This window comes from Melospiza melodia, chromosome 29 (assembly GCF_035770615.1).
Source record: "Melospiza melodia melodia isolate bMelMel2 chromosome 29, bMelMel2.pri, whole genome shotgun sequence".
NCBI classification, from domain to species: Eukaryota; Metazoa; Chordata; class Aves; order Passeriformes; family Passerellidae; genus Melospiza; species Melospiza melodia.
In genome coordinates, this window is record NC_086222.1 from 898,442 (window position 1) to 925,891 (window position 27,450).

A 27,450-nucleotide genomic window follows, 5' to 3' on the forward strand; every position below is an offset into this window, starting at 1 on the left:
TAATTACGCTGCGCGAGGCCGGGTTAATTGCTCGTCCTTGACACGAGCGGGGCCCCTGGAAGCCCAGGAGCCAGGAGAGCCTGGGACTGGAATGATCCTGATCGTGGAAAAAGCACAAAAGGGGGAAAATAGGGCTGTGCAAATAGAGAGAAACGAGAGCCTGGGACGGGAATGATCCTGATCCCTGGAAAAAGCACTAAAGGAAAAGGGGGGAAATGGGGTTGTGCAAATAGAGAGAAACGAGAGCCTGGGACTGGAATGATCCTGATCCCTGGAAAAAACACAAAAGGGGGGAAAATAGGGCTGTGCAAATAGAGAGAAACGAGAGCCTGGGATGGGAATGATCCTGATCATGGAAAAAAGCACAAAAGGGGGAAAATAGGGCTGTGCAAATAGAGAGAAACGAGAGCCTGGGATGGGAATGATCCTGATCATGGAAAAAGCACTAAAGGAAAAGGGGGAAAACAGGGCTGTGCAATTAGGGAGAAGCAGCAGACAAACCAGCTGGTGATTGTCGGGGGGAGCTCCAGGGTGGGGAGCACTGCTGGCATCCCCGGCAGGCTGCAGAGGGACACACGGACACACAGCACAGGCTCTCCGGGAAGGGGGAATGGTTAAAGCCAGCTCTCCCCACAGCACAGAGAAGCTGGAGCACATCCCCAGCCCGGCCCTGCTCCCCCAGGCAGCCCCGGGCTCCTCGTTTGCTGCTGCTGCTAATGAGGAAATCGGGATGCAGGAGGTGGCTGAGCCCCGCTGCCTCCCCCGCTCGCTCCTCCCCGACTTATCACCACTTGCAGGATGTTTACAATAATTTTTAATTTGCGCAATTATTAATCATTTTTCTATCTGTCTCATTTGCATAATAATTACTCTGCTTGCTGTTTGCCATGACTGTGAATGACAGTGGTTTAAATTAAATTAAGATTTTAATATTCATTTTTTTGGGTTAAAGCTAATCAAAGTTGCTGCTCGATGCCAAGACCGGGGCTCTGCCCTTCCAGAACCACTAATGAAGAGATCCAGAGCTGGTGTCACTGCTCCATCTCCATCACCCAGCTCATCCCACAGGATCCCTCGGCGTTTGCCAACTGCTCAGACAAGGCCACAGCAGGGACAGGGCACGTGGGATGGAGAACAAGGGCACAGGGACAAACCCAGCTCCCCTCTCCCCAGGCAGCACACGGGATGGGATCAGGGAGGGAGGTGTTCACCACGTGAGCCCCCCTTTCCTCACGGATATCTCTTAAAAGTACAATATCTGCTAGCAAACAAGTAACAGATGTAGAAATGCAGCATTGTGATGAACAAGGAGGCCCCCAGGGCAGTGCCTCTAAAATTTTAAAACCCCAGCCTTCCAAGTCAGCTGCAAGAGCAGAACCTGATGCCATTTTCAGCACATTTTGTTTAGTAGCAGCATTTAAAAGTGCTTTTCCTCCTTAAGAGCAGCCCACAGTCCCAAGAGTGGCACGAGGCAGCTGCTGGCAGCTGTGGCTCTGCAAGAGCAGCCACTGTCACCAGGCAGGTGGGGAAGGAAGCAGCATCCAGCTCTGCCCACCAGGGCGAATCCAATCATTCCACAGCAGGTTCTTCACATCTCCAGCAGCACTCAGATTAAGTGAGAGCAAAAACGAATGTGTCAAGTGGAACTGCTCTTGTGGAGGCTGCAGCTGCCTCAGGTTACAGGGGGGAATGGAACAGAGCCTTGGTGACAGAAGGGGGAATCACAACTGGAAACAGCTGCCTGGAAACGTGCTGCCACCTCACACCAGCACCCCCTGCTCCAAACCATCTCCTGCCCAGCAGGTGCAGCAGGGCTGGCAATGGTTCAGCTGCCTTGGAAAAAGCACCAGCACGCAGAATCAAGTAAAAAAAGAAAGGGTTTATTTACAGGTGAACACACCAATTCCAGGGCTGCTGGAAATGCGACACAGGGATGAAAAGCAGGGAAGTCCCAAGAGTCTGGCACTCCAGAGCACACTGTGCTGCTGTCCCTCCCACCCACAGCCCTCCCAGGGCTGGAGAATCCCTGGAAAGGGCGATCCTGCCCTGCCCTGCACTGCTGCAGCCAAGACATCTCCATGGAAACTGCTGCTGCATTCATTCCTGCTCCCTGGGACCTCAGCAAGAACAACTGTATTTATTTCCACAAGTGCTTTCTGGCACACAGGGATTGAGGGAAGCTCTGAGACAGACAAATCTGATCCCAGGGTTGTTACACCTCCCACTGGAGCGAGCCAAGTGCTGAGATCAGCCCCAAACCCAGAGGGGTCTGGGGGGAGCAGCTGCTCCAAACTGTGAGGGAAGCAATTCCAGGTCTTAAGTCCTAACTCTCCACGCATTTACTTCCACTGGAAATGGAGCCCTGCAGAACTGCTGAGGCTCCTGAAGATCTTGCTGCCCAATGCAGCACTTCTAGTGCCACAGCATTCCCTGCCCAGTTTCCTGCTTGCACAGGGTCAGGAGAAGCTGAGTTTGAACTTTCCTGCACGTTGGTGACTCTGGGATCTACATGGCAAAGTAACTGCATAAACTTGACAGAAGTTCAGAAGTTCCACTTAACCTGAGTTCTGGAGCAGACTGACCCACAGCACGAGGGTAACTCTCCCAAGCCCAAGTGTTCAGCAGATTTGCACCTGAGATTTAGGACACCTGAAGACTTGGAAGCTGCCCTCAGAAGTCATTTGGTGTAGAACAGAAGTTTGTTAGAAAACAAACGAGAAACGGTGTCCTCTCATGGAGCTGGAGGCTCTGGCTGCCAGGAAATCCAGCCTGGCCTCTCAGGAGATGGCCAGCGGGCAGCTGAATCTGAGCACAGGGCTGGCTGCAGGGAGAGCAGGCCACTCCTGGGCGCTGTGCAGAGGTGGTGCCTGTGGGGCACTGCAGGAGCTGTCCCTACATGTCCTCCACGCTCCACTTGTAGGCCAGCTCCTGCACTGCCTTCTTGTTGGCAATGCGGGCGAAGCGCTGCTGCTCGAAGCCGTTGGACCTGCAAGGGACACCCAGTGACAGCAGCTGCTGCCATCAGCTCTCCTGAGCCCTGCAACCTCTGCCCTGATTCACCCTGGCTCAGTCTCCACCTGGACCTGTGCTTACCGAGAGCAGATGCCTCTGAAGTGCCTCACCTCCCTTGTCCCATCTGTGCCATCACCCGCTACTAACCGCACCCATTCAACCTTCCAGTGCCACCCCCTCACTCACCCCATAACTGGCAATGCCCTGAAGCAGAACTCCTTTATTGTCACTGTTATTCCAACAGGAACATTACCTGTCCACACCGTCCCAGCGGTGCCCGGGCCAGATGTTGAACCTGTTGAGGGGAGGTGCTGGTCCCTTGTACCTGGGTTTTTCTGGAACACAAAGAGCAGAGGAGCTGTGTTCAGCACAGCCAGGGGGCCACATCGTCACCCACCCAGGAGGTTCTGCAGGTAGAGAGCAGAGGCTCCTGGCAGCCAGCTCCAGCTGCCAGGGGTTCACTGTGACAAAGTGCTGAGTCCTCAGTCAGCAGGGCCTGCCCTCCCAGCTAACAACTCATGCAACTGCTCCTGGTAACAGGCCAGGAACTCCAGAGGGTCCACAAGTCCCCCTGGCTGTTTACTGAACAGCAGCTGCATTTCTGCACTGCTGACACCCTAAACAGGTGTGTTCCAGGGGCAAACCTTTCTCCTTGTTCTCCTTGGCCTTCCTCTTCTTGATGAGAGCAGCCATGGGGTCTCCTTCCCTCTCCTGCTCCCTCAGCATTCGGTCCAGGTCCTGGTCATCGATGTAACGGGCCAAGGGCTTCTGCATCTCCTTGACTGCATCCTCCACGTTCTGCTGCTGCTGCCTCTCCTGTGCCAGCCTGGGAAACACACTGTGTCACCCAAACCCCAGCCATTGCTCCTTGGGAGTGGTTCAGTGTGCAGGAGGGGTCACACCCTCAATCCCCACTGCCGTGCAGCATTCCCAAAGCACCTCCAGCACAGGAAGGGTTTTCAGCATTCCCAAAGCACCTCGAGCACAGGAAGGGTTTTCAGCATTCCCCAAGCACCTCCAGCACAGGAAGGGCTTTCAGCATTCCCAAAGCACCTCCAGCACAGGAAGGGCTTTCACACACGTGGAACACGCGCTGGTCCCAGGCTCAACCTCAGAGCACACCACCAGTCTGGCAGCAGACCCAAACTAACAGCAGGACATGGGAGGCCCAAGGAATGTGCTTTGGAGTCCTTTCCTCACCCTTTTCCCCACTTGGCATATTGCTCTTCCCTCTTGGCCTCTGCCTCAGCCTTCAGCCTCTGCTCCAGCTGCTCCTGGGCCAGGTTCCTCTTGCGGCCGGACTTGTCTCGGAACACGGTCTGAGCGTTCCGGGATTCCTCTGGAGGGGACACATGCCTCAAGTCACAATTCTGGAACATTTTATCATCTCCAGACAATTCAATGACTAACTGGGACTTCTCTTCTGCTTGTCCTAATCTCCCAAAGAGCCTGCCACCCAAATACAGGCAGGATCTCAGACCTCCCTGCTGCCCCACACAGACCCTGAGCTCTCACTATCCATCAGCTCCCTCAGACTCGCAGAGAAGCATTTCCCACTTCCTGTGACCTCCCTGGCATTGCTCTGAAATCCCCAAGTGGAACAGAGACCCTGGCCAAGGTTTCCAGCAGTGTGTCCAGCTGCAGCTCCTCAGGGATGCTCCCAGCAGCATCCCAGTGCCAGGGCCTGACAGAGCAGAGGAGTGAGCTGTGGCTTGGGCTGTTCCACTCCCACCTTCCAGGTGCCTGGTGCTCCTCTCGTGCTTCTTGAGCTCCTGCTTCTCCCTCTGCAGCACATCGGCCGACACCAGGCCCGCTTTGGCTCCAGATGACATGGTGCTAGCCTGGAGCACACACAAATCCCATTACAGCTGGCTGAGAGGGGCAGCCAGAACGAGGGGTGACCCAAACCACAGGGACAGGGCAGGGACAGCCCTGTTAGAGCCAAGAATCCCTCAGCTTGTCAAGCATTGGATTTCCACAGCTGGAAGGGAAAGAGACAACCTTTACCTTCTTGGGAGAGCCCTTGGCATCCCGGTGGTGTGGGGAGTGCTCCGGGGGGCTCCGTGACCTCTGCTGGTCCCTCTGGGTGGGAGAAGCCCGTCCTGGAAGAGATAAATCAGACTGAGGGGCTGCTGACTCCCCCAGAAGACAAATCAGAGTGAGGGGCTGCTGATTGCCCCAGGAGGAGATAAATCAGAGTGAGGGGCTGCTGATTGCCCATCCTGGAGGAGAGAAATCAGAGTGAGGGGCTGCTGATTGCCCCAGGAGGAGCACGCTCAGGTGCACACAGCCCAAGCTGCAGCTGAGGCACTGCAGGCTGGCCGAACTCTCACCCAGCTGTGCACAAATACAACCCAGCTGTGCCCACAGGGACAGACACTGCCAGCTGTGCCAGCTGTGCCAGTGGAGCAGCAGCCCCCAGCACTCACCTGGCAGTGTGGATCCCAGCAGGTCCCCAGGACACAGCGTGTGACGCTCACCTTTCGTTCTGCTCTTCCTCCCGCTCGGGGACCCCGGCTTCTCTCTGCGAGGTGACAAATCCTGACGCTGCCTCCGGGGAGGGGACAGATCTGGGGTGTCATGTCTCTGTCTCCTGGGAGGGGACAGATCTGGGGTGTCGTGCCTCTGCCTCCTGGGAGGGGACAGATCTGGGGTGTCGTGCCTCTGCCTCCGGGGAGGGGACAGATCTGGGGTGTCATGTCTCTGTCTCCTGGGAGGGGACAGATCTGGGGTGTCGTGCCTCTGTCTCCTGGGAGGAGATGGGTCGGGGGTATCGTGACGCTGTCGCCGTCGAGGAGGTGACAGATCTGGGGTGCCAGGACGTCGTCTCCTGGGAGGTGACAAGTCTGGCGTGTCATGTCTCTGTCTCCTGGGAGGGGAGGGGTCGGGGGTATCGTGACGCCGCCGCCGCCGGGGAGGTGACAGATCTGGGGTGTCACAACGCTGCTTTTTGGGAGGTGACGAGTCCGGTGTGTTGTGACGGTGCCTCCGGGGAGGGGATGGGTCAGGGGTGTCGTGTCTCTGTCTCCGGGGAGGGGATGGGTCAGGGGTGTCACGTCCCTGTTTCCTGGGAGGGGTTGGGTCAGGGGTGTCATGCCTCTGTCTCCTGGGAGGGGACACATCAGGGGCGTCGTGTCTCTGTCTCCGGGGAGGGGATGGGTCAGGGGTGTCGTGCCTCTGTCTCCTGGGAGGGGATGGGTCAGGGGTATCATGTCTCTGTCTCCTGGGAGGGGATGGGTCAGGGGTGTCGTGTCTCTGTCTCCTGGGAGGGGATGGGTCAGGGGTGTCGTGTCTCTGTCTCCTGGGAGGGGACACATCAGGGCTGTCGTGTCTCTGTCTCCTGGGAGCAGACTGCCCCAGGGAGCCGTTGTGTTTCCCTGCTGGGGCCGAGGGCTCTGGGGAGTCGTGGCGCCGCCGCCTGTGAGGGCAGAGAAGGTGACAGTGAGCTCCCTTCGTGCCTGGCTTGTCTGGAAACACAGCAGGGCCCCAGAGCTGGGAACAGCTTGTGAAGGTGGGTTCATTGGGGTGCTGCAGCCCTGAGCCCCAGCACTAAACCCCCATACCTCGAGGCAGACTTGGCAGATCCCGACACATCCGAACTCTGTGAGTCCTCATCTGAGGGAAAACAATTGCAACCACCATTACTAGGGCTCTGCACAGCCCAGCAGCCCTCCAGCACCTCCAGGGTTATTTTGAACTTGCATCATGGTTTGGAGAAACCAGGCATTAGGAGACAGGGTGGAAGGGGCTGTTCTCACCTCCCAGGAGCTTCCATTTGGAGTTTGTTCGGAATTCCTCCATGAGCTTCACCTCCTCGGGGCGCTCATCAATGAACTCTGCCACCTGCAAACACGCAGCGAGCACCAGGGGCTCAGCAAAAGGGACAGCTCCCACTGCCCACATGGCAGCAGCAGTGCCAGTCCCTGTGCCCTGCTCCAGCAGCGGTTCCGGAGCACAGAGCCCCGTGCTGGCCCGCAGAGCACGGGCTGCCAGGATCCGCAGGGAGCTCCCTCCTTCCTGCAGGTGTGTGCCCACCCCCGAGGCAGAACCCGCCCCAACAGGGCAGGGAGAGGCGCTCCAGCGAGTTCCTCCCCAAGGGAGACACGAGGTGAGCGCCAGAGCAGACTGAGGGTGTCTGCCGGGGCTCCCCGCTCACCACAGGCATGTCCCCTTCGTCTTCCTCCTCCTCCTTCTCCGGGGCGGCGGCGATGCTGTTCCAGCTCACATCGTCATCCACGATCCGCATGCTGGCAGCGGGGAGAGGCACGGTCAGGGCCCGTGGGGACGGGGGGATCCGCGGCGGGGCAGTACCGGGGGCTCGAGGAGACCGGGGGATCTGCGGCGGGGCAGCCCGGGGGGACCGGGGGATCCGCGACGGGGCAACCCCGGGGAGGATCCCGACCAAGGGGTCTTGGGGCTCGGTTCGGAGCGGGGGTTTCGGGGCGGTGCGCTCGGGCGGTTCCCAAGGCCGGGCAGCGCACAGGGCCGCGCCTGCTGCCCCCCTTTCCCCGGGACTCACCCGCCCCTGGCGGTGCCGCCCGGCGGTTTCCTCCGGCGGCGGCGGCGGGGCGGGCCGGGCTCGGCGGGGCCGCTCAGGTACCGCCGCAGGTACTCGGCCTTCGACAGCCCCGGCGCCGCCATCGCGCTCTGACGCAAAACGGCGGCGCCGGCGGAAGGGGCGGGGCCTGAGCGCGGCGGGCTGAGATGGGCGTGGCCACTGCCATACATGGAGTTGTAGCGGGATGGGCGTGGCCAGGCCACGGAAAGGACAAAAATGGAGCGGACGGTGGCCGGGGGCGTGGCCAAGCGGTGCGATGACATAAATGCAGTAGGGGCGGAGCTTTAGGTGGGGTCAAATGTCAATGCCATAAATGGAGCGGGGGCGGGGCTGAGGGCGTGGTCAGCCAATACCATAAATGGGGCGGAGGCGGGGCTATAGGTGTGGTCAGCCAATACCATAAATGGAGTAGAGGGCGGGGCTGTAGGCGTGTCCAAACGGCAGCCAATGCCATAAATGGAGCTGTGGGCGGGGCTGTAGGTGTGGTCAGCCAATACCATAAATGGCGCAGAGGGTGGGGCTGTAGGCGTGTCCAAACGGCAGCCAATGCCATAAATGGAACTGCGGGCGGGGCCGTGGGCGTGGCCAGGCGGCAGTCGCGGTTATGAACGGAGCAGCAGGAGGACACGACTCCATCAGCGTTTTCAATCAGCTTTATTGGGGAGCCACCCCGTGCCCCAAGTCAGCAGCAGCAGCGGCTCACGGCACAGCTCCGCGGGGAGGCCCCGAGCCCCTGCTGCGGGCAGGAGCAGCTCCCTGGCCCAGGAAGGGCACAGGAGCCCTGGCCCCACACAGGTCCTGGTCCCAGCTGGGGCAGGGGGCGGCAGGGCTGGGCTGGCCCCGCTACCGGCCCGAGGCCGGCTCTGCCTCGTAGCCCTCTGTCCTCATGTCGTTCAGGCCCAGCTCCTCGTTCTGCTCAAAGGTGCGCTCGTAGCGCTGCACGCTCAGCTCCGGGTCCTCCTCCGGGGCGTACACGTTCTGTGGGGACAGGGCACAGCTCCTGCACTCCCCTGTGCCCCAGGCTGGGTGCCCTGGGCACCCCCACAAAGCCAGCAGGGCTTCCAGCATCTGCTGGTGCCCAGAGCTCCAATGGGACCCCCACTGCCACCACGTGCCAGGGAAATGAACCCCCCAAAGTGCCCACGGAGCCCGAGGGCTCGGGGCTGTACCTGAAGGTAGCTGTTGCCTGCAGGGTCGTCCATGATGAAGTGAGCCTGGGCCTTCCCCTCTATGATCTGCAGGAACACAGCACATCCCATTAAGGCTCCTCCTACTCCTTCAGCACCTCCCGCACCCGTGCAGAGCACGGACAACCCGGAGCAAACTCACGTCCTGCAGCTTCCCAATGAACTCCTGCAGCTTCCCTGTCCTGCTGGCCGTGGAGCTGTCCCCCAGGGTGAAGGGGTTCTTCTCCACCTGCAAGGGCAGGTGAGGCAGCTGTGAGGCAGCCAGCCCCCCCAGCAGGGCCAGCCAGGGGGCTGAGCCCCCCAGCAGCACTCACCAGGTCCCGGATGTCCTTCAGCAGCCCCTCCAGCGTGGTGAACTTGCCCCCCAGCGCTCCCATGCCCAGCTCAAACTCCAGCTCGGGGATCTCCACGCTGCACGTCTCTGACTGCGGAGGAGAGACCCCCGTGAGCCCGTGCTGGGCCCCCACACCCCCCAGCAGGACAGGTCAGGGACCCTGGGCGCTGCACCTTCAGGATATCCCGTGTCATGTCAGAAGGGTCCGTGATCCTGAGGGTGATCCTGGTGCCCTGTGCCTCAATGGCTCCTCCAGACTTCACCTGGGAACAGCTGGCAGTGAGCTGACACCCAGCCCTCCCCTGTGCTTTAACAGGCTCAGCCCAGCAGCCCAGAGGCCTCTCCACAGCTGGGACAGTGGCCTCAGCAGCCAGCAGATAGCCCCCAGTGCAGTCTCTCCCTCCCAGCAGCCCAGGTGGGGAGCAGAGCTCAGGGACACAGGCACAGAGCTCCACTCGCTGCCCTCTGCCCAGCTCACCTCGTTGGTCCTGTGCCCACAGGAGTCACAGTTGGTGGCCATGATAATCACTTCCTTGAAGTGGGGGATTTCTGGGCCAGAGAGTCAAGGCAAACATCCAAGCAGCAGCCGAGGGACGGCAGGACCCCTCTGAGGGGAGCTGTGAGCAGCCCTGAGACAGTTCTGCAGCCCAGCAGGCCCCAGCTGAGAGCTGCCTCAGGCCTGTGGAGCAGCAGGGAGAGCCCAGGCACGCAGAGCCCCCAGCCCTGAGCAAGGATACGCACTAACTTCATGTTGGTGCTGGCCGGGGCGTTGCACTCGGGGCAGTTGGTGTTGAACTGCAGCACCTGGGGAGGGAAGGGGCAGCCTGAAGGTGCCAGCCAGCCCAGGGCAGCTGCCCTGGGTGTCCCTGACACTGCAGCTGCCCTGGGTGTCCCTGAGCGTCCCTGACACCGCAGCAGCCCCCACCTCGTCCCTCAGGTCCTCGGCAGCATCCGGCGGCGTCGCGTCCACCTCCTCTCCCTGCAAGGGCAGCAGAGTCAGCTCCTGCTCCCTGCTGGGGCTCCGGGGAGCAGGACAAGGAGCAGGGGCTGCTGCAGGCACCTGCAGGCCCAGCAGGGCACACTGCTGCGGGCTCCTCCTGTAGTGAGTGACCTGCAGGGCCTCGTCCCGCTGCGGCGCCCGCGGGTTCTCCACGAAGCTGTTCCCAGAGGGGTCGTCCAGGATCTGCAGGACAAGGAGCCCTGAGGGAGCTGCCCTCCCTGCAGCCCCCCCTGCCAGGCCTGCCCTGCCCTGAGCACTCACAAAGGTGAAGGGGGAGCTGACTTCCTTCAGCTGCCTCAGTTTCCCAATGAACTCGTCTATCTTCCTGGCCACCTCTGGGTCTGTTGCCTGGAAGGGGACACGGAACCACAGAGCCCTTAAAATGGGGACGCCCCAAGGTGGGGCTCAGCTGCTGGCAGAGGTGGCTGTGGCACAGCCAGAGCTGTCCCCAGCAGCCCTGGGCGCACCAGGGGCAGGGGATGGACACCCCAAGCACTCTCCATCCTGAGGAGTTCCCCTCTCCAGCCTTACCCTGCGGGCGGGCTGGTCCTGCTCCAGGCCTGCCACAGCTCTGTCAATGATGCCCTCGATGGTGGTGAGCACTTGGCAAGGCAAGAACACAGAGCTGACAACACCGCAAACAGACCCCAGGGACCCCCAGGAGCCCCCCAGGCACTGCCCCGTTCACCCACCTCCCTTCTGGCTGAAGGCAGGCACCTCAAAGTCCAGCTCTGGGATTCGGGCTGAGGCACAGTCGGTCTTCACCACCTCCCTGTTCATGTCCTGCACAGAGCAGGGAGCAGCCTGAGCCTCCCCTGGCACACAGGGGGGCCCCAGAGCCGTTCCTGCAGGGATGTGCAGGTGCTGGGCCTCAGCAGGGCAGGGCAGAGCAGGGCAGGGCAGGGCGGTGCCCACCTGGCGGGAGGTGACGGCCAGGGTGTAGCGCACGCCCTGCTCCTGGATCCTGCCCGCCGCCTGGATCTCCGTGTTGGACCAGGAGCAGCTGGGGCACGAGAAGGAGCTGACAATGATCTCCTTGAAGAAGGGGATCCTGGTGAGCAGGAGCCGGGTCACTCCCTGCGGGGGCAGCGAGGGGCTTTGTGGGAACCCGAGCCTGGGGCCATGGCCCTGACAGCACCTCCAGCACGGGCAGGTCCCTGTCCCTCCCCAGCCTGCCCCACAAACCCTTCCCTCAGCCCCCAGGAGCTCCTGGAAACCCCTCTCAGCGCCCCCTACGCCGAGAGCAGCTGTGGCCCCCCGCAGGTCCTTCCTCGCTCCTGCCCCCACCGGGACCCCCCAGCAGCCCCTGCCCACCCCGATCCCGGCCCACACAGGTGTGCATCCCCTGACCCCACAGACCCCGTACCAGCCCTGGCCCCTCACACCCCTTGTCCTGCTCTCCCCGTGACCCCACAGACCCCTCGTGCCCCCCAGTCCCCGCACACCCCTGTCCTGCTCTCCCCCAGTCCCCTGTGCCCCTGTCCTCCTCTCCCCCTGTCCCCTATCCCAGCCAGGGCCGCTGTGCCCCTGTCCTGCTCTCCCCCTGTCCGCTGTACCAGCCAGGGCCCCTGTGCCCCTGTCCTCCTCTCCCTGGGCCCCCGCAGGCCCCGGTGCCCCCCAGTCCCTGCACACCCCTGTCCTGCTCTCCCTCAGTCCCCTGTACCGCTGTCCTGCTCTACCCCTGCCCCCTGTACCCTCCCAGCCCCGCAGGCCCCGGTCCTGCTCTCACCCAGTCCCCTGTCCCCTATCCCGGCCAGGGCCCCTGTGCCCCCGTCCTGCTCTCCCTGGGCCCCCGCAGGCCCCGGTGCCCCCCAGTCCCCGCAGGCCGCCGCTGGCCGGCCCCCGGGGGCCCCTCACGTTGCGGAAGCAGTTCATGCACAGGGACTCGATCTCTGCCGGCTGCTGCTCGCCGTCCTCGGCGCTCAGGGGCCGGAACAGGGCCCCGGCGGGCGCGGCCGCCGCCGCGGTGGCCCCGAGGGCCGACATGCCGGTGGCGCGGGGCGATGACGTCACGGCTCACGCGGCTCGGGCGGATCACGTGACGCGCGCGGGCCGCGATGGCGGCGCCTTTATTGGGGTTCAGCGCCCGGGATCCCCCCCGCCACCTTCCCCGGGATCCCCCGCGGGGCCTTCCCCGGGGCCCTCCCCGCCCCGCTCGCTCAGGCTCAGCGCCAGCTCCCGCCACAGCGCGTCCAGCCGGGCGCGCAGATCCTCCACGGGCGGCGGCGGCGCGTCCGGCGGCCCCTCGGGCGGCTCCGGGCGGGCGCTGAGCTTCAGCCGCATCTCCTCGGTCTCCTGGTCCAGCGCCCGGGTGAAGGCCCGGATCTGCGCGTACGCGTCCCGCCGGAACTCCTCCACGCGCCGCTGCACCTCCCGCGCCAGCGCCTCCCGGGAGCGGCCCGGGGCGGCCGCGGCCCCGCCGGGGTACAGGCTCAGCTTGGCCTTGAGCTGCTCCAGGTTCCGCTGGATCTGCCGGTGCAGGTCCCGCGCGTTGCGGGCCAGCTTGGCCGACAGCTCCTGGATGTGCCGGTTGAGCTGCTCGGGGCTGGCGCGGGCGTGCGGGGCCACGCCGCGGTGCAGCTCCTGCACGTTGCGGTGGATCTCGCTCAGCAGCCGCTCGGCGTACGGCCGGAAGATGTCCTTCACCTGCTCCGTGTGGAAGGCGATCTTGTCGCCGTAGTGAGCCGCGAAGCGCTGCAGCTCGTCGGCGCCGCCCAGGAGCTGCGCGGCCACCTCCCGGCTGGGCACCAGGTGCCGCCGCAGCTCCCGGGCCCGCAGGGACACCTGGTCCAGCAGCTCCTCCGTGAGCGGCCGCAGCTGCTGCCGCAGCTCGTCCAGCTGCCTGCCGACCTGCTGGTGCACCTCGTCCACGTACGGGGACAGCTGCAGGCGGAGGCTGTCCAGCTCCCTGCGGAGGGCCTTGCGCAGGCTGCCCGGGTCCTCCCCCAGCCGGGGGGGCTGCAGGCCCCTGCCCAGCGGGGACAGCTTCTCCAGGAGTCCCCCCACGGAGCTGAGCCCATCCTGAACGCTCTCCTTCAGGTTCCTGCACGGGAGAGCCCCGAGTGACCGCCCCGTGGCCCCCCCGTGCCCCGCACCCTAATAAACGCCGTTCCCCCCCACAGGGCCCTGCCCGGCGGGGAGCGGGGCGGCACTCACGTGCTGTCACTGCCCAGCTTGCTGTGGCCGCGCTCCAGGCTGTCCTTGTCCCCCGTCAGCTGGCTCAGGTACCGCCAGAGCCCGCTCTGCGCCGCCTCGGCCGGGGGCACTGCGGGGGGAGCGCCGCTGCCGCTGCTGCTGCTGCTGCTGCCCCGCAGCCCCCGGGGGGACCCCTGAGCCCGGCCCGGGCCCGCACCCACCTGGGCAGGCGGCCAGCAGCGAGAGCAGCAGCGCGGCCTTCAGCAGCATGCTCGGGCTGCGGGAGAGGGGACAGAGCCGTCCGAGTGCTCACGGGGGCTGCGCGCCCCTCGCCGCTCCCCGCAATGAACTGGGGTCCCCTGGGCACCCGCAGCTCCCTAAAAACCCCTGCGGTTCCCCATGACACCCGTGGGTCCCGGAACAGCTCGGCTGCTGCCCCGCTGGAGTCACGCCCGGCTCCTCCGGCCGCACAGACTTAAAGCCCCCCGCCCCTCACCTGGCCCGGGTCGCCTCCCGCGTCCCTCCCGGCCGGAGGCGGCCGCTGCCCGCCCTTATGTAGGCTCGGGGGGCGGCCGAGGAGCGGCCGATAAGGCGGCTTTGGGACGGGAAGGCGTTTTGGACCTCACACCGTGTAAACACAACGTGGAGGTCCGGCCGGGTGACCTGGGGGCCGCTGCCCCCCGGGCTCGGGGGACGGGGCTGGGCCTGGCCCGCGGCGCTCGCTGCACCCCGCGGGGATCGCGGCACGGGATGGGGACGGGGACACCGGCGCCGCTCCCGCCGGGACGCGAAGGGAGCCCCGAGCCCCGCGGCGGGTGCGGGAGGGCGAGCCCGGCTCGGGCGCTGCGGGGCGGGCGGGGATCAGCGGGCCGGGCTCGCACCTTCCCCTTCCGAGGCCGCGCTCCCGCCGGTCCCCGCCGCGCTCGTGTCCTTTCCTTTCCGCCTCGGTTCTTCCCGGGAACGAGCCCGGGCACCGGGGCCGCGGGGCCAAGGCCGGGGTGAAGCGCCGAGGGGGCGGCAGCGCTGCTGCGGCACCAAAGTCCGCGCGGTCCCTGCCCGGCACGGCCTGCGGCGACACGTGAGGCTGCTCCGGGCAGCGCTCACCTCGTCCCGTCCTGTGCCGTCCTGCCGGCAGAGCGCCTCAGTCCCCTTTCCCTCTTGGTGACCCGCCGAGCTCCCTTGCTGCGCTGCGGGGACCAGGCGAGTGTCCCCAGCCGCAGATCTGTCCCCCACCCGCAGATCTGTCCCCCTCCATAGATCTGTGCCCCACCGGCAGATCTGTCCCCCACCCACCGATCCCCACCCCTCGTGGCCGCTGCGGCCCCAGCGCGCTGCGGATGTTTGGCCGTACCCCGCGGCTCTGTCCCCTGTGGGGTCCCGGCTGTGTGAGGGCACAGCGCGGCCTGGGCTCGCCCATGGGCTCACCTGGCTGCCGCCACAGACACTCCCACCCAGGTGGCCCCACCTCTGCTCCCTGGCCCTGCCACCCCAGAGCCCAGATTCGGGGTAATGTTCCCCCCTCGGAGCAGCTGAGGTGTCCCAGGTACCCCAGCCCAGGGGAGGACGGACAGGGAAGGAAAGACGGACACGGAGCAGCACGTGCATCACAAGGAGATTTATTTGTGCCACTGCAAGCGGCCAAGAGTGCTTGGAATGTGTGTAGCTGGCAGGGCGGGGCGGTTTATTCCTGCGGGGGCGCGGCGGTGCTGAGGAAAGCGGCCACCTTGTCCCGCACCTCCTTCTCCAGCAGCTCCAGGTGATCCTCCACGCCGGCCGCGCCCGAGTCCAGCTTGCCGCGCATCTCCTCCAGCCGCTGCACCAGCTGCTGCCCGAAGGTCTCCCCGAAGGGAGCCGCCTGCTGCCGGAAGGTCTCCAGGCTCTGGCCCAGGCGCTGCTCCAGCTGCTGCGCCAGGGGCTGCAGGCGCTGCCGCAGGCTCTCGGCGTCGCCGCTCGCCGCCTCCCGCAGCTCCCGGGCCAGCGGGCTCAGCTGGGCTCGCAGCTCCTCGGAGCTGGCGGCCAGGCGGGCCCGCAGCTCCTCGGCCGCCCGCTCCATCTGCGCGCTCAGGCTCTGCAGCTGCCGCTCCAGCCCGTCCCGCACCTCCTGCGCGTAGGGGCTGAGCCCGCGCCGCAGCTCGGCCACGCTCTGCTCCACCTGCGCCTTCAGCTCGTCCGCCACGGGCGACAGCCGCTGCTTGACGCCCTCCACGCCGCCGTCGATCTGCCGCTGCAGGCGCTCGGCGTAGGGGCTCAGCGAGGCCTGCACGCTCTCGGCGTTGTCCTGCAGGCGCTCCCGCAGCTCGGCCGCGTAGGGCTCCAGCGCCTGCCGCAGCTCGCCGGCGCTGCGATCCACCTGCGAGCGCAGCTCCTCGGCGTACGGGCCCATCCTGGCCCGCAGCTCCCGGATGTTGGTGCCGATCTGCTCGTGCACCTGGTCGGCGTAGGGCGCCAGCTTGGCCTGCAGCTCCTGCAGCTCCCGCTGGATCTGCTCCTTGAGGCGCTGCGAGTCCTGCGCCAGCTTGGCCTGCAGCTCCAGGGCGAAGGGCTCCAGGCGCTGCTGCAGGTCCTCGGCGTAGGCGCTGACGCTCTGCAGGTTGCTCTTCAGCAGGGTGCTGGGGACAGGGGACACGTCAGGGCCTGTGTGCCCCACCCCGGGCCCTGCCCGCCCCCCGAGCCCCCCGAGCCCCCCGGTCCCGCAGCTGGGCTCACTTGAGCTGCTTGCTGAGCTCGCTCTGGTGCAGCTGCTCCGCCGTGTCCTTGGCATTGCTGCCCAGCTCCGTGAAGTACTTCCAGATCACGCTGGCCACCTCATCAGGGTTCACATCGGCCCGGGAGCCTGCAGGGGGAGCTGGGGTCAGAGCTCACACAGTCCCATTCCCCTGGGGACAGCAGGGACACTGCCATCCCCTCTCTGCTGGCACCAGGGACAGCAGGGACACTGCCATCCCCGCCCTGCTGGCACCAGGGACCTGCACAGTCCCATTCCCCTGGGGACAGCAGGGACACTGCCATCCCCGCCCTGCTGGCACCAGGGACCCGCACAACACTCACCTGAGATCGCCAGGAGAACCAGGACAAGGGCGGCCGCCTTGGGCGCCATCCTGAGTGCTGGGGACTCCTGCGGGAGCACAGAGAGAGGTGAGGGAAGGCCCCGGGACCAGCAGCCCCCAGCCAGAGCCCATGGAGAGCCGGGCTCCCTCCAGGCTCTCTCCCGGCTCCCTTTAGGCTCCCTGCAGCCCCTGCCCCGCTCACCTGTGCTGCCAGTGCCGCGGTAGCTGCAGAGCCGGCAGCTCCCAGCACTATTTATGCAGCCCGAGGGCTCCTGCAGCTTCCACGCAGGCTGTGACACAGCAAGGGCTTGGACTTTAGTCGGTCACAACGTGGAGGTGCCTGACGTGTGCGCAGGCCTGACATCACCCAGGGCCCTGACATCACCCGCGGCCCCGCCAGCCCCCAGCAGGGGGACAGGGACAGACGGGGCTGGGGGACACACCGAGCCCCTCCTGGGGACAGGGGCCTGGGCTGGGGGACACCTCAGAGCTCTGCGGAGGCAGCAGTGGCTCTGTCAGCGCTGGCAGGGCAGTACCTGCGATGGGGGGGTGTGGGATGGGTGGCAGTGTGACAGGACAGGGGAGCTGGGGATGCTGCAGGGACCTCCCAGCTCTGCCACCGGCCGGGCAGCGGGCAGGACGCGGGCTCAGGGCAGGACACGGGCTCAGGGGGACGCTGTGATGGAGCTGGGGGACACACGAGGCGTGCACAGGCGGGATGGCATCGCTCCTTCCCAAGCCGGGCTCCTGGAGGAGCCCTGGCACAGGAAGAGGCCAGGACACTGCAGGGCACAGGAAAGGCCAGGACACTGCAGGACACCGGAGCCCCGCGGTGCCTGGGAATGCAGCTGTGACCCGTGCGTGCCCCCGGCCGTGGGCATCGGGCTCTGGGCACGCACCGGGGGCAGCCCCGGCCCAGCCCAGCCGCCCCGGGCACAGCGGGGCCGCGGCCGTGTGTCCCTGCGGGCAAAGGGCACGGCGGCAGGGCAGGGACCCGCCAGGCAGCGGCGGTGCCAAGGTCCGAGGAGCCTCGCGGTGCCCGGGCCGTGCCCGGGGCCGCTGGATGTCACCCTTGTGCCGCGCGTGGCCGGGCTGTGCCCCCGCGGGCAGCGGGCTGGCTGCGCACACGCGTGTGCCCACGGCCCGCTCTGTGCGCACACGCGCGGACACGCGGGGCCCCTCAGCTCCGTCCCGCGGCGTTTCCCAACTGCTGGCCGGACACGGCGCCCCTGCAGCCCCCCCGCGCCCTGCCCTGACCTTTGCACGAATCCCCCGGGCGGCCGTGGGGCGGCTATAAAGGGGGAGCCCGGGGCTGCCCCGCGCCACAGCCCGGCACAGGTGAGTGGGGACAGCCCCGGCGAGGGTCGGGCCGGGAAGGGGACGGGCTCGGGACCCCCGTGCCCCCCCGTGCCCCGCACCGTGCGCTCTGCTCTCTCCCCAGCCATGAAGGCGTCGCTGCTGTTCGTGCTCGCCTGCGCGGCCGTCCTGGCGCTGGGAGCAAGTAAGGGCCGGGGGCTGCGCAGAGCAGGGCTGGGGGCTCAGGGCAATGGGGGCGCACGGGGGGCACAGCCGCGGGACCCCCGGTGCCACCAGGCTCGCCCTTGCAGGGGCCGACTCGCCCGAGGACTCGAAGGCGCTGGTGCAGAAGGTGCAGGAGCTGGCGCAGAAAGTCTCGGCCATGACCAAGGACGCCTTCAGCAGGGTGCGGGAGTCGGAGGCGGCGCAGCAGGCCAGGTGCCCCCGAACCCCCGCCCTGTCCCCGTCGCTGTTCCCGGTGCCGGGGGACCCGGCCGGGGCCCCGCGCTGACCCCCTGCCCTCCCCTGCCCTCTCTCCCTCGGTGCAGGCAGTGGCTGTCGGACAACGCGGAGCTGGCCAAGCAGCGCCTGCTGTGGCTCAAGGAGCAGCTGGCCGAGCTCCTGAAGAAGACTCCGGCCCCGTAGCCTCGCCGGGGGCTGCCCGGGCTCTGTCGGGGCTGGGGACCCCCGGCTCCCCTCCTCGCTGTCGCGGTGTTGTCAATAAAGCGGGGCTGATGCAAACGCTGTGCTGCCATCACTGGGGGCTGCCCGCAGGGGGAGGTGGGGCCGGGACAGGCACCAGCACCGGGGTGCACACGGCCGTGTCGGGGTGCCCAGGGTGGCAGGAGCCGGGTGATGCTCCCAAAAACTCCTGCAAATTCAGTGCCACACACCCAGCGCCCTGAGTGGGGCTGAGCTCGGCTGCACCTCGGGCACAGCTGGACTCAAAGGCTCCCTACACCAGCCCAGGGCTCCCCACACCAGCCCAGGGCACCCATCACCAGCCCAGGGCTCCCCACACCAGCCCAGGGCACCCATCACCAGCCCAGGGCTCCCCACACCAGCCCAGGGCTCCCCACACCAGCCCAGGGCTCCCCACACCAGCCCAGGGCACCCCACACCAGCCCAGGGCTCCCCACACCAGCCCAGGGCTCCCCACACCAGCCCAGGGCACCCATCACCAGTCCAGGGCACCCATCACCAGCCCAGGACACCCCTCACCAGCCCAGGGCACCCATCACCAGCCCAGGGCTCCCCTCACCAGCTCAGGGCACCCATCACCAGTCCAGGGCACCCATCACCAGTCCAGGACACCCATCACCAGCTCCCTGTCTCCCCAGTCCCTCTGAGTCCCCCAGTACCCCCAGTTCAGAGCACCCCTTGCCCCCTCCAGCATCCACTGCAAAGACTGAGCGAGCTCCAATAACTTAAGTCAAGTTTATTTCTCAAAAGGGAGGCAAAGCTGAGAGCGACGCCGGGCCGGGGAGGGAATTCTAGGGGAAGAGGGGGTCTCCGGGGAGGACACCCGAGGGCTCCTGCAGCCTGTCCCCAGAGCCCTCTGAGGAGAAGTGCCCGGGGCAGGGCGGGGAGCGCCCGGGGCGGCGGCGGAGCGGGGCTGGGCTCAGTCCCTGGCCGCGCCGGCCGGCAGCTCAGGCCACGGTCTTCTGGAGCTCCTCCAGGAGGCTGAGGAAACGGGCCTTGAGGGTCTCGGTGTAGGGGGTGAGGCGCTCCTTGAAGTCCTGCACCAGGGGCGTCATCTTCTCCCGCAGGCTGCTGAGCTGCTCCACCACCTTGGCCTGGTATTCGGCGGCCTGGGGGATGCCCTTCTCCCGGATCTCCTCCAGCTTCTGGCTCAGCTTCTGGCGCAGCTCATCGCTGAAGGGGGCCACGTTCTTGCGCAGCTCCTCGACGTGCCCGCGCAGCCGGTCCCGCGCCTCCTCGGCCACCGGGGTCAGCTTCTGCTGCAGCAGCTCCACCTTCTGCTTGCTGAGCTCCTTCAGCTCCTGGGCGAGGGGTGCGAGGCGCTGGCGGTACTGCTCCAGGTCCTCCGTCCACTTGGCGGAGAACTGGTCCAGGAAGGGCTTGATCTTCTCCTTCACCTCCTCCAGGTCCTTGGTGAGCTCCTTGCGCAGGGACTCGGTGTCCTTCAGCCACATCTCCCGCACCTCTTTGTAGTAGGGGGCCATGTCCTCTCGCAGCTTGGCAGCGGCCGCGCCCAACGTGTCGAGGTTCTCGCCCAGCTTCAGGCTGAGGAACGGGAGGGATGGAGAGGTCACGCACGGCGCCCGGGCACCCCCAGCCCCCCGCCACACGCCCCCCACTCACTCCAGCTGTTTGCCCACGGTGGAGGCCTCGAACTGGGCAATGGCTTCCTTGCCGCTGGCCTTCACGGAGTCCAGGTACACATCGAGCATGTCCTTGAGGCGGTCCAGGGGTGCCTGGGGCTCATCGTGCTGCCAGAAGGAGCGGGCCTGGGTGCCTGCGGAGAGAGCCGGCCGCGCTCAGGACACGGTGTCCAGGGACGGCTCCAGCCCTGCCGGGTCCGGCCGGGCTCGGGAGGAACCGAGGAGCCCCTGGGCTGCAGCTGGCTCCAAAGCAAAGCGCTCCGGAAAGCGGCGGCTCGCAGCGGCGCTCCCGTCCCGCCCGCGCCGCTCCATCCCGCGGGGACCGCAGCCCCGGGCGCACCTACCCGTGAGGCAGAGCAGGGCGAGGGTCAGCACCACGGCTCTCATCTTCGCGCCGGACCTGCGGGCAGAGCAAGAGTTGGGAGCCGGGCAGAGCCAGAGCCGGCCCGGCGGGGCTGAGCCCCAGCCCGGCTCACGGTCCCGCTCCGTCCGGCGGCTCCTCGGGGCAGCCCGGGCTCTTACCAGCTCTCTCCTCCGCTGCTGCTCGTCCCGTCTGAGCGGCCGGGGCTCCGCCGCCGCTATTTATGCCGGAGGGGCAGTTCCGCGGAGATAAGCCAGCGGCGGCCCCCGGTGTGCGCGCAGGGTTCAAGGATCGCGGCATCGCCGCGGAGCGCGGCTTGGCAGGGGCGGCGAGCAAACAGGAGCTCCCCGCGGGACGCGCCTCGCCGGCCAAGGAGCTGTTTACGCTCCCGGTGACCCAGATTCCCGCTGGCCTTGCCGGGGCCCCTCGCAGCCCCCAGGGATTGGCCGCGGGCCCGGGGACAAGGTTTATTCCCGCAGGGATTTGGCCTGCCGTACCCGGACCCCTCGCCTCGGCCGGGGTCTGTGCCCCGTCCTTGACGGGGCCGCTCACGTCACCCCCTTTTCCCGCTGTGTCCCCAGCCCACAGGTCCCGGGAGCTGCGCCCTGCCCGCCCACGCCAGCCCTCGCTGGGAACCCGGGCAAGGACAAGGGGGAGGCTCAGAGCAGGCACAGAACTGGCACGGCCGCCCCAAAACCGCCCTCAGCCCGAGCCAGCCCCAGGAGCTTCCCTGTCCCATTGCCACCGGTGCAGGGATGCACAGGAATCAGGCTGAGCTCGGCCTGGTAAGGGGAGAGAGGGGCCAGGGAGAGAGGGGCCGTGTCCCCGGAGGGGCTGCAGGGGCTGTGCAGGGCTGGCACTGCCAGGGGAGCTGCGACACAGGAACGATGCTCCCGTTTCTGGGTGGCACCGGCTCCCTGCAGCCCCAGCCCGCTGGGCACCGCAAGGGCATCGCACGGGAACTGCCAGCGCAGGTGCTGCAGGCGCAGCTCAGCTCAGCTCCCTGCGCCTCTCAGACCCTGCCCGCAGCTGGAAAAGCCCCAGGGCAGCAGATGCTGGGCAGGCTCTGGTCCGCAGCACTGCCGGTCCCCAGGCTCTGCTGGGCTCAGGCTGCAGGGGGCTGCGAGTGCCGGGGGGCTGCGAGTGCCGGGGGGCTTCGGGAAACCGGCCAGGGGGGCTGCTGGGGACTGGGAGCAGTGACAGCGCCAGGGATGGGCTGGGGACACAGCAGCTGCCGCCCCTTGAACTTTGGCGTTGAGCAACAAGGCAAACAAGAGCCCAGGGAAGATCATAATCATGGTTTTATTTGTTATGATCCCACTGTCCAACTAATTGACTAGTTGCAAGTGACCCACAAAAAATGGACTGAAGATTTACTGAAACTCTTTTTTTTTTTCCTGTTCTGTTTTTTAGTCCAACATAAATGAGGAAGAAAAAAAAAATACTTCTGACATTTCCAAAAAACAGAAATAATAGCAAAGTATATTAATATACATTCAACATATACTGCGCGTATTGATTACTACAATACAAAGCCATGATAAAAAAAGTGTGATACTGCGGATGGCACGGTGACGGCCCTGCGGGGCAGCTGCTGCTGGGGGGGGCCCGGCGACTCTCCCAGGATACAGTGTCATGTAAACAAAAGGAAAATGAACCAAAGGGACAGAGCAAAAGGCTTTCAGCGTTCCCCACCCTTCCCGCTCCATCCCGCGGGCTCTCCCGGCCCGCAGGCGCCGCTGAGGGGCCCGCACGGCCGGGCTGTGTGCGGAGCTTCCTTCCCTCCTCTCTGGTTCTCGGGATCCAGAGCTGTCAGCGTTGTTCTCCCGGAGAAGGGGAGGCCGGGAAGAGGCACGGGGTAAGGACAGCAAAGTCACCTCTGCCGTGCTGGTTTCACACTTCCTTCTGTGCAAAGTCAGGAGGGCTGGGGCGATGTTTGCTTTAGTTTTAAAAAATATTCCGGAAAAAACATCAGTAAGAAGGGTTTGAGCTGGAGCTTGTCAAGTCCCAAAGGCAAGGGTGACACCATGTGCTCCTGAGCCCCAGGGCGGGGGGGCCTCCCGCTCTATCCACCACGGAAAGGATGGAAAAGGGACAAAGAAGAGACCTCTGCACGTCCCGACTGTATAAGGAGAATTACCACTGTCGCCACTGGCACGAGAGAAAACCAGTCACAAGTACAATGTCATTAAAAGAAATAAAATACTTTGAACAAAAGGTGCAAGTCACAATTCATATAGAACAGAATCTAGTTAAAAATTTCTCTCAAACAGAAATTCCTTTTGCCTTTTATTAATAACAATAATAATAAAACAACATTTACCAAAAAAAACAATTCCTACGTGATCGGGAGGAAAAGCGAAGGAAACAAAGAAAAATCCGTCTGCCCTACATTAGCCAGGAAAAGAAAAAACCCCAAGTCGTGGCAGAATTGGAAAGAAAAGGGGAGGGAGGGCAGGGCAGGGGGGATGCTGTCAGCACCCCGACACACGAGAGGGAACAGAGCAGACAGAGTGAGACAAGAAGTGAATTGCACCGGGGTGGGAGGGCCCTGCCAGGCCCAGAGCCCCGGTGCAGAGGGACAGGGGCAAGGAGAGCGTGGCCTCCATCCAGGAGCGGCTCCAGCCCCCTCGCAGCTGCCCAGGGAGGCTCCAGGGAGGCTCAGCCCGGCGTGGGGCCCCGGGCAGGGCCAGCCCCCAGAGCAGCCCCGGCGCCGAGGCCGATCCTCCGTGTCGGGCTCAGGGCTCTGGGTGTAGCTGGAGTTACAGGCAAGTGTGGCAGAAATTAAAGAACCCAAAGGAACGACACACTGGATGAAGTGAGGATGAGGAAAGGGGCCATGGTATTCCAGTTAGTCAGAAATACTACGGCAATTTGGCGCAATGCTGCTAGATACTGTTGGTTTAAAATGGACCTTTTCATTTCAAAGCTGTACACAAACCCTGCAAGAGAGAGAAAACACACGTTAGGGGACACCAGCATGGCACATCTCCTCCGACAGCCCTCCAGCACCCCCAGGCCATTCCTGACCCTGCCCCAGGAGTGAGTGCAAAGGGGTCTGAGTGCAGCACAAGGCTGAAGGAGGGAAGCTGTCCCTGGGCACATGGGGCACAGCAAACAGCTTCAGCTCTGAGCAGATGGTCCCAACCCCAGCGCTGGAGCAATGAGCAGGGAAGGTGACCCAAGGGAGTGAGGCCCGAGGTGTGGTGTGCTGAGAGAAGGACACAGGGATACTCACTCCCTCCTGGTTACACCCCTGCCTGCTCCATCCCAAAGGGCACCTCCGGGTGCTTGTAGCTCAGCAGGACGTCCGTGATACACGTCGAGGGGTAGCAGGAGGTGTTGAGGTGCTGGCTGCCGTCGCCCAGGCTCCCGTGCTCTTGGCCTTCCAAACCCTCCCCGCATTCTGGAAGGGCAGAGAGGTGACTCAGCAGCCGTGGCAGTGACTCAGCTCCCCGAGGGGCTGCCCGGGCCCCCTCCCCGTGCTCACCCTCGCCGTCCCTGTCCCGCAGCTGCTGGCTGGCCATCAGCGACGACTGGCTGAGCACGGCGTCCGACATGCGCGCCGAGCTGAGGGCTTTCCCTGCCATCAAACTCATGCCAGGCAAGTTATCCAGCTGCACCTGTGGGGATGGCAGGACACGCTCAGGGGCAGCCCAGGATCCCCTCTGCTGTTCCCATCTGCCCACAGACAGGGCGCCCAGGGAGCCTCTGCAAGCCTTCAGCAAGGGCTGGGCTAGGCAAGAATTGTATCAGGCACAGCTTGGGTGCAGCCTGTGCCTTCAACAGGAGGATGGACTGAATGGTCCAAATGCCTCTGAACTAACAGAATCACAGCACAGCTGGGGCTGGAAGGGAGATCAGGAGATCATCCAGCACAAACCCCAGCCAAGGCAGGCACACCTAGAGCAGGTGACAGAGAAACATATCTGGCTGGTTTTGGGATGTCTCCAAAGAGGGAGACTCCAGGCCCTACCCCGGGCAGCTGTTCCAGTGCTCTGCCACCCCCCATAGAAAGAAGTTCTTCCTAATGTAGAGGTGGAACTTGTTGTGTTTTAGTTTCTGGCCACTGCTCCTTGTCCTATCACTGGGCACCACTGAACCAGTGAAGCTGACATTCTCATCTACAGCAGAAGGGAGCTGTAGCAAAGCCCACACCCAGATTTGGGCAGGACAGTCCCCAGCACCCCAGAGGGCACAGAGCACTGAGGTCTGGGCTGCCCTGACCAGCCCCTTGCCAGCGGGGCTGGCTGTGTCTGCAGAGCCCTGCGTGGCCCCAGGCTGTGTCAGAGCAGGGACGGGGCAGGCAGAGGCACCTACGTAGGCATCATCACTGTTCTGGATGGTGTGATGTCTCTGCAGGCTGCGGGGCCGCGGGTGCTCGCTGGACGAGGGGCGCACGGGGTAGCCCAGCCCGTTGTGGTCAGGCACCTGCATGGCTTGGCCAGGGGAGCTCCTGTCCATGCAGTTCCCTACGATGGACTCTTGAAAAGCAGACAGGACAGAAAAAGGACACGTTAGTACAAGGGACCTGCAGCCTCCTGTGCTGCACACCGACACTCCTTGCTGGCAGAGCAGGGACAGCACCCCCGGCTGCCCCAGTTAGAGTGGTGCAGCACCAGTGCCCCCAGCTGCACTCACATGGGCCTCTCCCTCCCATCAATATCCCAAAGGATCCCAATGCTAGCTGCCTTCCATCAGGGCTGCAAAAGCAGCCTAAGGCTGGAGCAGTGGGGCACAGGAACCAGACCCTTTCCCACTTCTGCCTTCCCCTCAAGCCTGAGCTCAACCCCCACATTGTTACACAAGAGCTGGGGGAGCCTCCAACACGGGATGTTCCAGCAGGGCCCCTTGGCAATTGTAAGCAACATAATCCTGCTGAAAGAGCTGGCCAGGATCTTCACTTTTATCAGATGACTTCTCCCTGCCCTCCCACAATCTGGCTGCGGGAGCACACGAGTGCTCTGCCTGGCAAAGTCCATCTGCACTGCAAGCTCTTGTGACTGAGGGCAAAGGCCACATTCCTATCAGGCAAAGCCTCTCATCATCAAGTACGCGATGTTTTGGATAAAGTCCTGAGCCATGGAGGAGCCTCCATCGGGGCTGAGCTCGCGGAGTGCAGACCCTGCTGAGCACAAAGGCCCGAGCGCAGGGGAGCTGCCCCGAGGTGACACAGCTGCAGGTACATCCCTCACACAGCCAGAGCTTTCCCAGGGCTTTGGCCAGTGGGAAGTGATGTCCTGCTGTGCTGGGACACTGCACGGCCCAGCTGACACTGCAACTGCCACTAAACTGCTCCCCAAAGGGATCTCACAGAATCCTAGACCATCCCCACATGGACCCACAAGGATCTGACCTGCACAGAGCAGTCCCCAAACCTTTCCACAGATTTAGCTGAATTCAAGTGAGACCCCATCCCATGTGGTCCCCACGCTGCTCACAGGCAGCACAAGGACAGAGCATGGCAGAGCAGGGACAGCACAGGCAGCACACTGCTCCCCGTGCCCTTCCTCCATCAGGAATGTGGCATTCCTGCCGGAGCCCTGTCCCAGGGCAGGCAGAGATGCAGCCTCCCCCTTCCTTTGCACAACCGTGGGGTTACGTGCGGTTAGCAGTCAGCTTTCCCGGAAAAGAGAGAAGGAAAACATGAGGTAACAGATGTTAGCGGATCAGTGCCACCCACACATGGCCTGGGATGCTGCTCCAACTGTGGGAACAGTGGTTGGGGCCAGCAGCCTGCTGCTCCAGCTCCACAAACAGCCCCGGCCCCAGCCCCTGTGCTGCGGGTGACGAGTTCCCTCAGCCTGGACGAGCCAGGACACAAAAACAGCTGCTCCCCAACGCCAGCACTTCACCTCTGGGGATGCTGCTCTGCACCCAGGGACAGACACCCCGAAGTGACACCCCCAGCCCTGCAGAGGAGAGCCTTTCATGCCCCCATCCTTTGTGTGCCTGTGGCATGTGACGCTGGCACGGCGCTGCCGCCAGCCCGGCTCCCTCCGCCCAGGTTTCCCATGGGCAGCGCTCCCAGCCCCGGGACGGCCACGCTGGAGCAGAACTGGAGCAGGGCTGCTCACAGGCAGCTCAGCCACATCCCAAACAGATCTGGTCGGCTCTCGAGGCTCCCGGCTGCCATCCCTGGCAGCTGCTGCACAGACACCCAGAGCGCTGTGATCAGCGTTAGCACGCGCCCTTGGAAGCACAGGCACTCCCAGCCACAGGGAAACCACTGTGCTCCAGGGAAACCCATCTGGGGAGCTGAGGCAGGGAGGGAAGAGACCCTCAAACTGCACCCTCATCACACAGTCTAGGGAAAAGAGTGGGAAAGCCAGATGTAGGATTTGGTGTAGGTCAATAGTGGGAAAGCCTAGGGATATAGGATTTGGTGTGGGTGAATAGTGGGAAAACTGAGTGATGTAGGATTTGATATAGCTAAAAACCAGGAAAGCCCAGGGGTGCAGGGTTTGCTGAAGATAAAGGTACCTGGGAAGCTCTGAGGTGACTCTGCCTGGACCTGAGGCAGCACAGGCCTGAGTCCAAGTGGGTTATGGAGGCCATAGGGAAAACGGTACAAGCAGTTGCATCCCAGGACAGAGTTTACTACAAACAGCCCTGTCAGAAAGGCTTACACAAGCCTATTTGTAAACATCTATTTGCTTTTACTCATTTACAAGGCCTTGCAGTCTAAAGTCCTTCTCCTTTGTGTAACCAGTCCTTGCACCAGCAGCGCGGGGGCTGAGATTTGGCTTCTGACTTCAGCAGACCTCACTGTCCATCTACCGGGCTTCAGTGACAAGTTTCAGACTCATGATTTCACACCAAACGCCCCTCCAGAGCTTCCAATCTCCGCTGAGCCTGGGGCGATTCCCCCCACTCCAAGCACAGCAGGGAAGCAGCTCTGAGAGCAAAAAGAATTCAGAATTTGGGAGGATTTCAGCACAGCCCAGCCTCGTCCCTGCCCCCCGCCCACGCTCTGGGGGGTCAGGGCTTGGCAGCCCCACTCAGCCCTGTGAGCCAGCCTATTCCAGCCCGGTACTTTCCCAACAAACCCGTGCTGTGTCCCTGAACAAAGCTGGGCCTCCTGTGCCTGGACACAGCTCCTCCGCAGCAGGGCCCTGGTGCCAAGGGCAAGCTGGTGGCTGCAGCCCAGCACCCCGAGTCCTGCAGAGAATACT

The 27,450-nt window shown here is 64.2% G+C and overlaps 6 protein-coding genes across 9 annotated transcripts in view; all 6 read right to left on the reverse strand.

The window, feature by feature from the left end:
- Positions 1-1,859: 1,859 nt before the first annotated feature.
- BUD13 (BUD13 homolog) lies at positions 1,860-7,653 on the reverse strand. The gene is made up of 11 exons (XM_063178403.1): positions 7,532-7,653; positions 7,169-7,259; positions 6,771-6,855; positions 6,576-6,627; positions 5,493-6,430; positions 5,020-5,114; positions 4,745-4,853; positions 4,213-4,351; positions 3,657-3,838; positions 3,266-3,347; positions 1,860-2,986 (listed from the first exon to the last, which is right to left on the reverse strand). Exons 1-11 carry the CDS (start codon positions 7,651-7,653, stop codon positions 2,893-2,895), a joined length of 1,989 nt encoding a protein of 662 aa, XP_063034473.1. The 3' UTR covers positions 1,860-2,892.
- A 552-nt stretch (positions 7,654-8,205) lies between these two features.
- Positions 8,206-12,077, reverse strand: ZPR1 (ZPR1 zinc finger). The gene is made up of 14 exons (XM_063178468.1): positions 11,949-12,077; positions 11,007-11,168; positions 10,784-10,874; positions 10,623-10,693; positions 10,353-10,439; positions 10,152-10,274; positions 10,017-10,070; positions 9,829-9,895; positions 9,570-9,640; positions 9,265-9,354; positions 9,072-9,182; positions 8,900-8,986; positions 8,740-8,805; positions 8,206-8,548 (listed from the first exon to the last, which is right to left on the reverse strand). The coding sequence occupies exons 1-14, from the start codon at positions 12,075-12,077 to the stop codon at positions 8,414-8,416; spliced, it is 1,344 nt and encodes a 447-aa protein (XP_063034538.1). The 3' UTR covers positions 8,206-8,413.
- Positions 12,078-12,170: 93 nt separating this feature from the next.
- APOA5 (apolipoprotein A5) lies at positions 12,171-14,643 on the reverse strand. The gene is made up of 6 exons (XM_063178297.1): positions 14,520-14,643; positions 14,108-14,351; positions 13,723-13,821; positions 13,448-13,503; positions 13,248-13,356; positions 12,171-13,134 (listed from the first exon to the last, which is right to left on the reverse strand). Exons 1-6 carry the CDS (start codon positions 14,641-14,643, stop codon positions 12,171-12,173), a joined length of 1,596 nt encoding a protein of 531 aa, XP_063034367.1.
- Positions 14,644-14,826: 183 nt separating this feature from the next.
- Positions 14,827-16,671, reverse strand: APOA4 (apolipoprotein A4). Its single transcript, XM_063178369.1, has 4 exons — positions 16,476-16,671; positions 16,275-16,341; positions 15,933-16,059; positions 14,827-15,835 (listed from the first exon to the last, which is right to left on the reverse strand). The coding sequence occupies exons 2-4, from the start codon at positions 16,321-16,323 to the stop codon at positions 14,908-14,910; spliced, it is 1,104 nt and encodes a 367-aa protein (XP_063034439.1). The 5' UTR covers positions 16,324-16,341; positions 16,476-16,671; the 3' UTR covers positions 14,827-14,907.
- A 2,321-nt stretch (positions 16,672-18,992) lies between these two features.
- APOA1 (apolipoprotein A1) lies at positions 18,993-20,530 on the reverse strand. The gene is made up of 4 exons (XM_063178412.1): positions 20,437-20,530; positions 20,259-20,314; positions 19,895-20,048; positions 18,993-19,816 (listed from the first exon to the last, which is right to left on the reverse strand). The coding sequence occupies exons 2-4, from the start codon at positions 20,299-20,301 to the stop codon at positions 19,219-19,221; spliced, it is 795 nt and encodes a 264-aa protein (XP_063034482.1). The 5' UTR covers positions 20,302-20,314; positions 20,437-20,530; the 3' UTR covers positions 18,993-19,218.
- Positions 20,531-21,558: 1,028 nt separating this feature from the next.
- Positions 21,559-27,450, reverse strand: part of SIK3 (SIK family kinase 3) — a 69,501-nt gene continuing 63,609 nt past the window's right edge. For all 4 annotated transcript variants that reach the window (XM_063178531.1, XM_063178533.1, XM_063178532.1 and 1 more), the window contains 4 exons: positions 24,596-24,759; positions 23,766-23,898; positions 23,514-23,681; positions 21,559-23,217 (listed from right to left, as the gene is read on the reverse strand). In XM_063178531.1, the coding sequence (XP_063034601.1) occupies positions 23,524-23,681; positions 23,766-23,898; positions 24,596-24,759 (455 nt within the window). In that variant the 3' untranslated portion in view covers positions 21,559-23,217; positions 23,514-23,523. The remainder of the gene's footprint in view (positions 23,218-23,513; positions 23,682-23,765; positions 23,899-24,595; positions 24,760-27,450) is intronic.

What these genes read in the sequence shown, in the direction of transcription:
- BUD13 (XM_063178403.1), bottom strand. Translation starts at nt 7,653, where the DNA reads ATGGCGGCGCCGGGGCTGTCGAAGGCCGAGTACCTGCGGCGGTACCTG. An exon ending in GGCGGCACCGCCAGGGGCGG is followed by an intron (nt 7,260 to 7,531) that starts GTGAGTCCCGGG and finishes CCCCGCTGCCAG; the next exon opens with CATGCGGATCGTGGATGACG. An exon ending in CAAATGGAAGCTCCTGGGAG is followed by an intron (nt 6,628 to 6,770) that starts GTGAGAACAGCC and finishes GTTTTCCCTCAG; the next exon opens with ATGAGGACTCACAGAGTTCG.
- ZPR1 (XM_063178468.1), bottom strand. Translation starts at nt 12,077, where the DNA reads ATGTCGGCCCTCGGGGCCACCGCGGCGGCGGCCGCGCCCGCCGGGGCC. An exon ending in GCATGAACTGCTTCCGCAAC is followed by an intron (nt 11,169 to 11,948) that starts GTGAGGGGCCCC and finishes CTGCCCCCGCAG; the next exon opens with GGAGTGACCCGGCTCCTGCT. An exon ending in GTGCCCTGCTGGGCCTGCAG is followed by an intron (nt 10,071 to 10,151) that starts GTGCCTGCAGCA and finishes CTGCCCTTGCAG; the next exon opens with GGAGAGGAGGTGGACGCGAC.
- APOA5 (XM_063178297.1), bottom strand. Translation starts at nt 14,643, where the DNA reads ATGGGCGAGCCCAGGCCGCGCTGTGCCCTCACACAGCCGGGACCCCAC. An exon ending in GCCACGAGGGGTGGGGATCG is followed by an intron (nt 14,352 to 14,519) that starts GTGGGTGGGGGA and finishes CTCTGCCGGCAG; the next exon opens with GACGGCACAGGACGGGACGA. An exon ending in CGCGGCCTCGGAAGGGGAAG is followed by an intron (nt 13,822 to 14,107) that starts GTGCGAGCCCGG and finishes CCCGTCCCAAAG; the next exon opens with CCGCCTTATCGGCCGCTCCT.
- APOA4 (XM_063178369.1), bottom strand. Translation starts at nt 16,323, where the DNA reads ATGGCGCCCAAGGCGGCCGCCCTTGTCCTGGTTCTCCTGGCGATCTCA. An exon ending in GGTTCTCCTGGCGATCTCAG is followed by an intron (nt 16,060 to 16,274) that starts GTGAGTGTTGTG and finishes CTCCCCCTGCAG; the next exon opens with GCTCCCGGGCCGATGTGAAC. An exon ending in GAGCTCAGCAAGCAGCTCAA is followed by an intron (nt 15,836 to 15,932) that starts GTGAGCCCAGCT and finishes CCCTGTCCCCAG; the next exon opens with CACCCTGCTGAAGAGCAACC.
- APOA1 (XM_063178412.1), bottom strand. Translation starts at nt 20,301, where the DNA reads ATGAGAGCCGTGGTGCTGACCCTCGCCCTGCTCTGCCTCACGG. An exon ending in CGCCCTGCTCTGCCTCACGG is followed by an intron (nt 20,049 to 20,258) that starts GTAGGTGCGCCC and finishes CTCTCTCCGCAG; the next exon opens with GCACCCAGGCCCGCTCCTTC. An exon ending in ACCGTGGGCAAACAGCTGGA is followed by an intron (nt 19,817 to 19,894) that starts GTGAGTGGGGGG and finishes CCCGTTCCTCAG; the next exon opens with CCTGAAGCTGGGCGAGAACC.